General features: G+C 52.0%; 1 protein-coding gene across 1 annotated transcript; it reads right to left on the reverse strand.

The window, feature by feature from the left end:
- Positions 1-396: 396 nt before the first annotated feature.
- LOC122385624 (mucin-1-like) lies at positions 397-2,482 on the reverse strand. Its single transcript, XM_043374003.1, has 3 exons — positions 2,240-2,482; positions 1,739-1,898; positions 397-1,219 (listed from the first exon to the last, which is right to left on the reverse strand). The coding sequence occupies exons 1-3, from the start codon at positions 2,247-2,249 to the stop codon at positions 559-561; spliced, it is 831 nt and encodes a 276-aa protein (XP_043229938.1). The 5' UTR covers positions 2,250-2,482; the 3' UTR covers positions 397-558.
- Positions 2,483-12,131: the final 9,649 nt, after the last annotated feature.

Here is a 12,131-nt window from a genome sequence, read left to right on the forward strand (position 1 = left end):
TTCGGGATATTGGCACAGCGGTGGCGGATCTACCGCGGGGCCATTACGTGCAGCCTGGAGATGGCCAAGCTGCTGGTGCTGGCCACGTGTGCCCTGCATAATTATCTCCGCAAGAAAGATATGGAACGGCAGTCGTCACAACCTGGCTCATATAGCTTCCTGGGAGCCGAAGAGCCAGGAGAGGTGGCTGGACTGACCGACATCCACGATCCAGGATCGGCGAGAAACCATACCAGGCAAGCGGCTCTGGTGCGTGATGGCTTCGTCACCTTCTTCAACGGGGTGGGGAGTGTGCCATGGCAACAGGCTCGTGTCGATCGTGCAGCCAACTGCTGAACAAACAGAAGAGGCACGCAGCCGACATGTGCATAGAAGCATAGTGAACATGGGTGCAAATGCATCATCGACTTATTTATTTGCTTGCGTAGCAATGAAACTTTTTGTGTGAAATATAAAGGTCTCACGCATGACATTGCAATGTCAGAACAATAAACACAACTCAACCGCAACTCAACCACTCCCATTGTTTAAAAAAAATCAGCTGTCACATTTTCGTTTTTACTCTTGCAAGAGCTCAAAGATAGCGCGGCGTAGGCGTTTGGCTGCGGCCTCATCACGCGACTCTAGTTCAGCACCCACATATGCTCCGAATGCCCTGTTTCTGTTTCTTATCTCCTGTCGTCCATGCGCCAGTTCCTCTAGAATCCGTCCATCGACGGATTCGTCACCCTCTCCACGGCGCCTCCTGCGCCCTAAACCTTGCTGACGAACTGCCTGTGCCGGGGTCGAGGCCGGTGCTGGTGCTCTGACCGGTGCCTGTAGCGGTGTCGGTGCTGGTACCGGTCCCGGCGCTGGTGCCGGCGTCGGTGCTGGTACCGGTCCCGGCGCTGGTGCCGGCGTCGGTGCTGGTGGTACTGGTGCTGGTCCCGGCGCTGGCGCCGGCGTCGGTGCTGGTGGTGGTGGTACTGGTGCCGGTGCCGGTGCCGGAGACTGGGTCAGCGTTCGACCTGGTGCCTGTGCCGGGGCTGGAGATGAGGTTAAGTCAGCATCGGAATTCGTATTTCCGCTCTGCGCAGAGCCGGAGAACTGCAGCTGCGCCAAGAAATCATCCACACTGTCAAATACATAGCTTGATGTAGATGAAGCTGCCGACTGATGTTGCATTCCAGCGTGACCTGGGCTTTCTTGCTGGTTTCTGAACCCCGCCGATGAGACGTTCCTGGAACGAAAAAGTTTTTTTTTATAAAAAGGCATTTTGATTTAAAACTTTCTAGTTACACAGCTTCAATATGATTAGTTCAGTGGTTGCGTTTCAGTCAGTAGTTATACCTGTAGGTAACTATTTCTTATTTTTATTAAAATGAAGTTTTTAAGACGGTACATTTCGAAAACCTAGTATTTTTTTATCATTTAGCTCGAATGTCTGAATGGACGGACTGACAGAGCCGGGGTCCACGCTAAGCAGAGCTTGTTGCGTAGACCCCGACCCCTACCGTCCGATCGCGCAATTCCGGGTATCGGGAGAATTTATACGCCAAAGTTTACCCTGCCCTTCAAAGCCGGACACGGCCCGTCCCACTCAACTGACTTCAACAGTCAACTGGCTACGGCTGCTCCCATCAACCGTAGACCATCCCCGTCAGGAGCCTCAAATATCGAGCGCCGGAGCGTCAACCCGGGCTCTCACTACTGGGAGTCCAGTGCTCTACCAACTTAGCTACGGGACAGGCAAACTCACTTGCCACGCTTCGTCACCGGCTGCAGAAATTGCAGCAGGTTGCCATACGGTCCCAGCTTGCTGATGTGCTCGGGAGCCGGACTGCCGCTGGGGACGTGGATACGCAACCTCTGTAGGTAGTAGGCCTTGGTGCGCGTCCACAGCTTCTGAGCCTCTGACCCTGATGCGAAAAAGCAAAATATGTGTCAATACCTTATGAGTTATGAAATAATTGTTCCAAACATTACCACTTAAAAGATGTATCGGCAGCAGAATAAGTTGGGGTCTTAAACACGTCCCGACAGAGGAGGTCTGAAAATTGCGCGCCCTGAAGGAAGGGGCCGTCCCCTCTCCTCTAGTGCGTGTATTAAAAACATCGCTTTAGCCCTGTTAATTGCGTACGTTAGACATTTATCGCTTCATCTAGCTTACCCACAAAGAATCGTGTAAAAATGTAACGGGATAGCTTTGGGTCTCCTTAATCTTGCTATAAAAAACAGGGCACCAGGGCATGTCACAAACCTGTCATCATTGAACCGCATGATGTGGCCACTCGACGCCAAAGAACTTCTTTCTCCGCCCTTCGTGCGCTGTATGCCGTGGCCCTCTTGTCCCACAAGGCAGGTATCTGGCGCACGGCTTCTATTAACGCTTCGATTTTCGCTGTAAAGATAGTTATAGGGGTATCATCACGTTACCCTATTGTTATCACCGCTATGACATCAGTTAATTATCAATTATCTGAAATGATCTGATATCGTAATATCTGTTCCATGATAGACTCACTATGTAATTATTTGACATCCACATCGTTGGAATAGCAACAGAAGTTATTGGTATGATTGTCTGAGTACTTACCATGATCATTGGCTTCTTCAAATTGTGTTTCATCGCTTTCCTCTGCATCCATTTCAGGTATCTTAGCCTTGTCAAAAACCGGAAAATTTTCATCCAATCCAAATGTTTGGATAAAATCGCGCTTTTTACAAATGAGAGTTTTTCGTTTTTTTAAGGTTTTACGAGTTTTGCATGACACAACTGACGCGTTTTACGAGTTTTGCAGTTTTTTGATTTTATGAAGCCACGCGTTTTTCGATTTTTGACAAATCTTCCGTCGTGGAGATGGCACCGTGTAATTTAATGGTACAGATCAACGCCGGATCATGAAAAACTCGCAAAACATAAAAAAAGCGTTAAAACGTCATTTAAAACGCGCAAAACATGTACCGTGGAGAACGACCTTAAGACCTATACTTATCATAGGTCAATGGTTCCGGCCTTATAAGTGACCTACTTGATATGCAGAAATAATGTTTGACATAACTGGCGAAGACATGACAGAGAGATGGCATAGTGTTAGGGCCAAGTAAAGCTGCATATACCACGACACTGTGTATTGTGCTTCCAGCGACCGAAGACCAAGCACGGACACGGCGACCCGCCGACTGACCCAGTCCGGTCACGGTCGCGCCCTTATATAACCACGGCACAGAGCGCATGCGCGCTGACCGCGCGGCGGTCAGGCGGCTCGCCGGCCGGACGGCCGGGCCGCCGACCCAGCCTGTTCCACGGCCCCACACGGCCGGTCCGCGGTCACAATATCCCAACACTCCTCCCCCCATAAAAGAAACGTTTCCACTTGGTCAAGAACAAAGAAACGCGACACACTACGCGACCGGAACGCGACCGGAAATACAAACTGATTCAGACACTGGTGATGCACATCGAGAGCATCCGAGGCCTAGGATTGAAAACGATCTGGGGGGAGCGACACTCTGCCAGACCTGGTCACATACGCGCCCCGCACAGATGTACCCCCATTCCCCACCTGATCTCGGGCCCGCCGGCAGAGGTAGTACAACGCCAGTGGATCCGGTCCAGTCTCCTCGGACCCCGTCTGCTTCCTGGGACGCGTTTCTGTGGCTGTGTCCGATGCGTCGTCCCTCCGGGTGCTTCCAGACGTTTCCTGTTTGTGGGACTCCCGTTCCACAGCTAGCTTTAGCTGGTTGAAGTGCAGAGCCTTTTCCTTGCCCTTGTCGTCACGGACGAGGTACGTTACTCCTCTCTCTCCTCCGAGGCGGCCGATGATGGTGCCCGGGCCTTTGTAGTACAGTCCCAGCTTCGGCTTCCCGCCGACCGAGACCCTATTATCCCGAATCCATACCCGGTCACCAGCCTCGAACCCTTTTCCGCTCGCGCGCTGGTTGAATCGGGTCGCAGCCTCCGTAGCACTGGCCCGGGTTTTCCTGATAGTCGTCTGATAAGCCTCTGAAATGGCCTTTAGACGCTCTTCAAGGTAGCACCGGATGTTTACCGCCCGATCCGGAGGGTTGATGACCGCATCGAGTGGCGTTTTCGGGTGGAATCCGTGCAGCAGAAAGAACGGGGAATATCCGGTGACGCTGTGCACAGAGGTGTTGTAGGCCATGCAGTACGCCTTGATGTCAGCGTCCCAGTTCGCTCCTTGAGGGTCAACGTATTTGGCGACCATGTCCTTGAGTGTTCTCATAAAACGCTCTACCATACCATCACTCTCGGGGTGATAGGGCGTTGTACGCGTTTTCTGGATGCCCAGTCGCTTGCACATGCACTGGAACAATGCAGACTCAAATTGGCCTCCTTGGTCCGAGTGAATCCTGTCTGGCACCCCCATGTCGTAAACCCAATCCAACAGCACCGTGGTTACGGTTTCGGCATCCTGCCGTCTGACTGGGTACACTCGGACGTATTTAGAAAAATAGTCCATGATGACTACTGCATATCGGTTGCCATTCTTCGACACCGGCATCTCAGTGATGTCAATCGCGATTCTGCGGAATGGTTGACTCGTGACCTCCGTCACCAGAGGAGCCCGTTTCTTCGGTGCAGGGCGATGGCGCCGTTGGCAAAGGTCACACGTGCTGCAGTACCGACGGATGTCCGCGAACATGCCGGGCCAGAGGAAGCGCTGTCGCACTCTTTCCGTTGTTCGACTCCGTCCCAAGTGTGCGGACGTCGGATGGTCATGGGCGAGCGTCATGATTCTTGATCGCATCGAATCGGGGACCAGGGCCCGGAAGCCCCACTTCGTCCTCATGCCGAGAACGCCCTCCCGCACTTCGAGCTGCGTCCAGCTCCCACGCAGTAGCTCCCACTCGGCGAGAGAGTGATCGGGCGGTGGTTCCCGACTGCCCAGACAGGCGTTCCGCATGACACTGAGGACCTCGTCCTCTTGTTGCGCCGTCTGCAACTCCGATTGTCCTGGTGCTTCGGTGATTAGGCGTCCCGCCTGGTCATCCTTCGCACTAGGTGGCGCAGTAGGCAGTGCGCAGACTTGGTCGAGTTCTGCTGCGCCTCGAGTCTTCCCCACACATTCCTCCTCTTCACCAGAAGCAGGTTCTTGGGCTCTTGTAGCTGCGGTATGCACGGGTGCTTGACCGGCTTCGGCGGGACAAGACTTGCTGCGCTTGCCCGTCCAGATATTGCCGTTGACTGGTCGCTGCCGGGACATCGCATCGGCATTGCCGTGATCACGGCCCGGCCGGACAACCACCCGGAACTGGTAAGAGCTCAGCTCGATGGCCCACCGGCCACGTCTTCCCGTCCCGTCACGTTCCACATTGATGGACTCCGGTACACCCGTGAGTGGTTTGTGATCGGTCACGACTTCGAATTCTGCTCCAACTGTGTACTGGTTGAATCGCCGGATGGCGTGAACGATGGCCCAGAGTTCTTTATCATATGTTGGCCATCTGCGCTGTTGCTTTGTCAGCACCTTACTGTCGTAGGCGATGACTCTCTCCGTGTCACCCACCCGCTCCGCGAGCACTGAACCGACTGCAGAGTCGGATGCATCCGTGTACAAGACGAATGTACCACGGAACGTAGGGAGGGCTAACACTGGAGGTGCAGTCAGCGCCTGCTTCAGACTCTCAAAAGCTGCTTCAGCTTCCGGCGTCCACGTCAGGTGGTCACCCACCACCTTGGCTTCCCTCAGCGGCTTCGTGAGATCCATGTATTGTGGGACAAAACGGCTGTAATATCCGCACAATCCGAGGAAGCTCTTCATGCCATCTTCCGTCTTCGGTGGAGCCCAGTCGAGTATCTTCTGGATGTTATGTGGGTCCGGTAGGAGTCCCTCCTTTGCGACCCGGTGACCGAGGAACGTAACTTCGCGCTTTGCGAGGCGGCACTTCTCTGGTTTGAGCTTCAGCTTCGCCGACCTCACTCGCTTGAAGACATCACGGAGCGTTGCGATGTGCTCGTCCTCGGATCTGCTTGATATGATGATGTCATCAAGGTAGACTAAACAGCGTTTCGAGTCCAGACCTGCAAGCACCAGTTCCATGAGTCGCTGGAATGTGGCTCCAGCATTTTTGAGACCCATGGCCATCACCCTGAACTGATGGAGTCCTTTGCCCGTGGAGAACGCCGTCTTTTCTCGGTCCTCTGTGGCCAGCGGGACCTGCCAGTAACCGGTCGCCATGTCGAGCGTCGTGTACCACGTCGCCCTCGCTAGGGTATCCAACGCCTCGTCGACCCTCGGCAGAGGATGCGCACATCCGCGAGTTCGGCTGTTGATCGCGCGGAGATCGACGCAGAAGCGGAAACTTCCATCTTTCTTTCTGGCCAGGACGACTGGGGAGCACCACGGACTTGTACTCTCTTCAATTATTCCATCTTTCATCATCTGCGTCTTCTGCATCTCGACTTGCTCGCGGAGTTTAACTGGTACCCGCCGTGGTCTCTGCTTCACGGGAGCCTCCTCCCCTGTGTCGATGTGGTGTTCGAGCAAATCTGTCTTGCCGATATCACCCGCATACTGGCTGAAGATGTCTGCATATTCGCTGAGAATGGTTCTGAGCTTTTCCTTTCCTTCCGCTGAGAAGTCAGATCCGTCCACATCAAGTACTTCTGTCACCGTCGTATTCTGACGCCTTTCTGTTCTGCAGCTCACATCATCAACGTCATCATCATCACTGTCCTCAACGCCTCCGTCTGCAGCCAGGCACAACTTGTACTCGCAGTCCTTCTCGTTTGTAGCATCATAAAATGTCCCTAGGTCACTGCCTCTGAGGACACGGACTTCTTCAGATCCAACATTTGTCAAAATGATCGAGACGCACCCGTCGTCGTCTGCAACGACCAGAGCCCTTGGAGTCAGGAGTCCCTCCCGCTCCGCTACGGTTGATGGCTCGAATATCCCGGCTGCACCCATTTCATCACTCTGCACGCCGTCCACTCTCTCCAGCTTTCCGGCTACCACGCTCTCTGACCGTGCTGGAATGACGACGTTCGACAGTAATCGCACTCGCGCTCGTCTTGGTCGAACCTGCTCCCGGCTCGGCAGGGGAACGCTCATGGTTCCAATCTTGAATGAGCCAGCGTCGTCGTCAATGACCGTGCGATGCATGCACGTGAAGTCGCGACCTAGTATCACGTCGTACACGAGGTCGTCTGCCACGGTCACTACCGGGCATCGGAAGCTGACTCCATCAATGCATAATGAGAGGTTTTCCAACTCACCAACTACCTGGAGGGAGGTACCTCCCGCTCCGATAGCATTGCGCGCGCTCGGGCTGAGCCGGATTGCTCTGAGTGCTGGGTTCCCCTCATAAAATCCTTTTCGCATCATGGTGAAGTCGGCACCAGTGTCCACCAGCGCCCATGTCGGAGCGCCGTGAATGACGACCCGAACGGCCGACGCCGTGAGTGGGGACGCTTTCGAGAGGACTGGGACCTGTCCCACGGCTCCAGTCCGGTTCAGTTTTCCTGATGCGCACCGGCGCCCCGCCGGGGATCAGCAGCTCTTGTCTCGGAGTGGCCTCCGCCAGTGCTGCCACCCTGGAAGTATTGGCACCCCGCCATCCAGTGGCCCTGCTGCCCACAACTAAGCAGAGCGGCAGCGCGCGCCCGTCCCTTGTCGACGGCAATGAAATGGGGCAGTGTCGCTTGAGGTGACCCAATTCTCCACAGCCGAAGCATCTGACGCTAGGTGAACCACGGCTACGCTCGGGGCAGTCTCGCTGAAAATGACCCGGCTGCTCGCAGCGGTAGCACCGGGGAAGTCGGCGAGACTTACTCGCATCAGTTGTCGTCTTCGGCGCCATTGTGATGGCCGATATCGACTCGTGTAGCCCGCGAATGTGATCTTCGATGGCTGTGAGCCGGTTGTTGTCCGTCACAGTCTTTTCTGCTTGACCCACGGTTGCTTCACTCCCGACCGGGCGGACCGCCCCGATGACGTCGATCTCATGATTTCGCACTGCCTTGATCGTCTTCCTCGTCTCCTCGAATTCTTTACTAACGCGTACCGCGTCAGTCAGTGTGGATACGTTTTGGCTGATTAACCTCTCTTGCAATTGCTTGTCACGGAGGCCACAGATGAATCGGCCGCACTGGAATCCCTCCATAGCGCTGTGATCGCTGGCCAGAGCCGGCTGGGCTAGCCCACTCAGCTCTCTGATCCTGGCTGAGAAGTCTTCAACAGACTCCGAAGGTGACTGGCAAACTCGGTTGAGTTCGGCATGAGCCTGCAACGTGCTTATTTGCCGACCGAACCGACTTTTCAGCGCTTCAACCACCCTGCCGTAGTCCTTCCGTGACTCTTCGGTGAGTGACGCGAATGTGTCCAGTGCGACTCCGTCCAAAAGACCCACCATAGCCGCCAGCCGGTCCCCGGCTTTCATGCTCGCCGTCTGAGCTTCGAATCGGCGGAACCATTTCTGCCACACTTCCCCCGACTCTCCACTAAATTTCGAGGCTCTTGAAAGAAAAATGGTAGATAAATCCATAGTTTGTTATACTGAACTCTACTGGAGAGAACCTCTCCTCACCCAAAGTCTCTACTCACCGGCTCCGTCCACCTTTTCCACCGTGAGCTTGCGTAGGCCGTCACAGAACTCTCACAGTAATCTTCTTCCTTAAAAACTCATATGCAGCCCATGTACGTTATTGGTCCTACCGACCGCGCCAAAATATGTTAGGGCCAAGTAAAGCTGCATATACCACGACACTGTGTATTGTGCTTCCAGCGACCGAAGACCAAGCACGGACACGGCGACCCGCCGACTGACCCAGTCCGGTCACGGTCGCGCCCTTATATAACCACGGCACAGAGCGCATGCGCGCTGACCGCGCGGCGGTCAGGCGGCTCGCCGGCCGGACGGCCGGGCCGCCGACCCAGCCTGTTCCACGGTCCCACACGGCCGGTCCGCGGTCACAATATCCCAACACTAGGTCATTAAAATGCACTCTTCCTGGTCCAGTTACTACAACCACCCAAAAGCGTGTACCCCTTCTTGCGGATCGTCCGTGACGGTATTCCTTGTTATTTGTATATCTCTCCCTAATCACTGTATTCCTTGTGTTCCTTTTCAGCGAAGTCACTTGGGAGTCTAGATTCCATATAAACCCCATCCTTATTGAGCCCTTCCACGAAAGTGAGTGGCTAGGTTTTAATGTTGCTTTTTCAGGTGCGAAACCTCCCCACATCGTCGTAACTCTAAAACTTCCGCTGTGCTGGTGTATCTATAAAAGCTCGGCTTAGGTATTTCGTTTGCTTATTCATTCCCAGAAGGGCAGATCGATATGCATTTGCTTGTTGTAATGAACAAAGTGGCATTTTTACATTTGCAATGTAATCCAAGTTTCTTCAATCGCGTTTCCGCGTATTTAGATTTAAGTTGTGCGTTTTTTCCTAAATGTTAGTAGTAGAGGTATGTATGTGCGTGTGCATTTAGTAGGTACCGGCGTGCGTGCGTGCGCTCACTTAAAGGGACCCTCCCACCTTAACATTAGATTTGAGTTGAGATAGCCAAAATGGGGTCCCTGGCTCACAATTACCGGTTTCGGCACTCACAACATCGAGAAATGCCTTAAATCGGAAATATTGAATTTCAAAATTGCAGCGTTTTGATTCAGAGGGGCTAATGCATAGGAATACCCCTCTGAATGTGTGACGTCAGCGCAGATATCTAACGATTTTTAAATCTTTGACTAAAACGTTTTGTAGCACGCGGTGGTATATGCTGCTTTGCGTGCAACAAATGCCGCACTTTTAAATGAAGTCGCTAGGAACAGCGGAGATCCCAAAAAGTAAACAAAAGTAAAAGTCTAATATCTTGAAAGCCGGTGAATATTTTTCGATGAAATTTGGTAGATATTCGTTTTTGCTCTTTCTGAGCCGAGCGACATCACTTTCATGCCAATTCATTAACTTTTTTGAAGGTGGGAGGGTCCCTTTAACCGCGACGTTGATATCCACTACCTAGTCTTTATGTGATTGTTTTTTTTTAACTTGACGTTTGTTTTCTCCTACAGCTGCTGGATTCTGGGCTCAACCGCCAGGGCGCAACATGGATCAAGGTATAGTATTTTCTAGACAATGAAGCAAAGCTGGATACGTATGCAAATATATAGGTTCATCATTATTTTTTGCCATAGCCTTTTTAGTAGACTCGTAGATTATTATCCACGTGGTCCGCCATAGGAATGGGTGTGACTATGACCGGAAGTAACGCTGATTTTTTCGGTTATGACTAGGATATCAATTATCAAACAACACGCGACAGAACGGTGATGCGATTGAAAGAAGAGCAGTAATTGAATCGCGCTAGCATGTCAACTGCCAAGGCGTAAGCAGAGTTCCTTGCAAAATTAACTTCTGGCTTTTGTGTACTCTCAAGGCCTGACTTCTGCCTCAATAAAGTGAGAGCTAGACTCGCCTGCTGCCGTTTTTTTTTTTACCTTAAAGGGACTATCCCACCTTTAACATGGGGTTTGAGTTGAGATAGCCAAGTTTGCGGCGAGGTTCAGAAACCACTATCTATCTAGGTTGCAACCCCCGCGGCCTCTTGGTGTTGAAGAAATTCGTTCCCTTCACTTGAAAATGGGCCTTGTACAAGGCCCTATCTTCAACATGGAGCGACCGTTAGTGTGACGTCACCTCGTTTAGTCATTCTGATTTAAATGGGTTTGTTCGTTGAAAAATCGCTTAAAACTTGGTCTGAACTTTGTTGTGGTGCCTACAGAGTAAAAAGAATCAGCTTTATGACAGTAATGTGGCCTGGGGAAGGAGGTAATTTTGGGCTGTGACGTCACATATTTGAAAGTTTGTGTTTGGAATATGGGAAGCCTAAGATGTTTAATGAAAAATAAATGCCAGAACCGTGTTCCTGGTCATCCAATCTATAGAGTCGGGCACAATTTAACTGGTTTTAACAACATTTTAGAAGGTGGGATAGTCCCTTTAAGTCGTTCCCGAATTTCGCCATTCAGGCGAAAAAGTCCACTGATGTAAATATTAATATCAGCCAGCCTATTTTATAAAATATACGTTTTCACATCAGCGGTCTTTTTTTCTCATGATGAGTTGAACTTAGGGAGACTTCTAGAAAAAATACCAGCAGCCAGCTATTTTATGTTGGTAAAACTGACATCTGGACTACTTTTGCAGAGGTGCGCACTCCGCCCCTGGGCGCCCACCGGCATGGCAGCGGTCGTCGAGCTCGCCAAGACCCAGTACGTATGTCACAATATGATTTAGTGGCGACATTGTGCTTAGTACACAGGGGCGGGTATTTATCACCTGAACCATGAACGTATAATGATACAAAACGTTGCCGATAATCATGATCTGGAGCTATTCATGTAACATAATTGTGTCAGTTCAGTACGTTCAGCGATATAGCCTCGTAGCTGCTGCGCCTTCTTTCTCTCAAAATCATCATCGTCATCGGTATGTTTATGCTGATCTCGTCGAGTGGTCGGTCAGAATGATTCATTATTTTTCACAGAGCCTGCAGCGGCCAAGGTCCTCCCCATATGCCGGGAGGATTCACACCCACACCCACACACACACACACACCCACACACACTACACAACATCGTACCCGATTGTTGCTGCCCGGGGCCCGGACACCTGCTATGTCCGGAGGGCTGCTCGGCGGGCTGCTGGCGGGGCCGTCGTGACCTGTTACCAGGTGGTTTTATTTTGCACTTAATTTTCGTGTTAATATTTCATTTTTTGTGCGTTTATTTGTGTTTATGTTCTGTAGGAAAGGCGCTTTGATTTAAGCATTTTGCTTTTGCGCCGATCCGTGATTATTTTCTCCGATGTTTCTTGTTCTTGGTTTCCCAAATATACTGAAGTGAAGTGAAGTGAAGTGAAGGATTCAGATACAGTGAGTGCTCCTTAGGCGGTGGCTGAGCGGCAAATGTGCTGCCCCTAGTTTAACCCGCGCCGGGCCGAAAGGTGTTTGGACACCCTGCCCCCTTCCCTTGCGGTTTTCGCTGATATCTCAAAACTATTTATGCCCACTTGTTCATGCATGTTTTCCGCACATGTGAAAATTTCAGACCCAGGTCCTCAAGGTCTGGTCACCAGGTCTTGTCAAGTGACCTCACCTCAGCCATAGTTAGAATGTTCGTCATA

This window comes from Amphibalanus amphitrite, unplaced genomic scaffold (assembly GCF_019059575.1).
Source record: "Amphibalanus amphitrite isolate SeventyFive unplaced genomic scaffold, NRLGWU_Aamphi_draft 000225F_arrow, whole genome shotgun sequence".
NCBI lineage: Eukaryota > Metazoa > Arthropoda > Thecostraca > Balanomorpha > Balanidae > Amphibalanus > Amphibalanus amphitrite.

What these genes read in the sequence shown, in the direction of transcription:
- LOC122385624 (XM_043374003.1), bottom strand. An exon ending in CCGGTGACGAAGCGTGGCAA is followed by an intron (nt 1,220 to 1,738) that starts GTGAGTTTGCCT and finishes TTTTCGTTCCAG; the next exon opens with GAACGTCTCATCGGCGGGGT.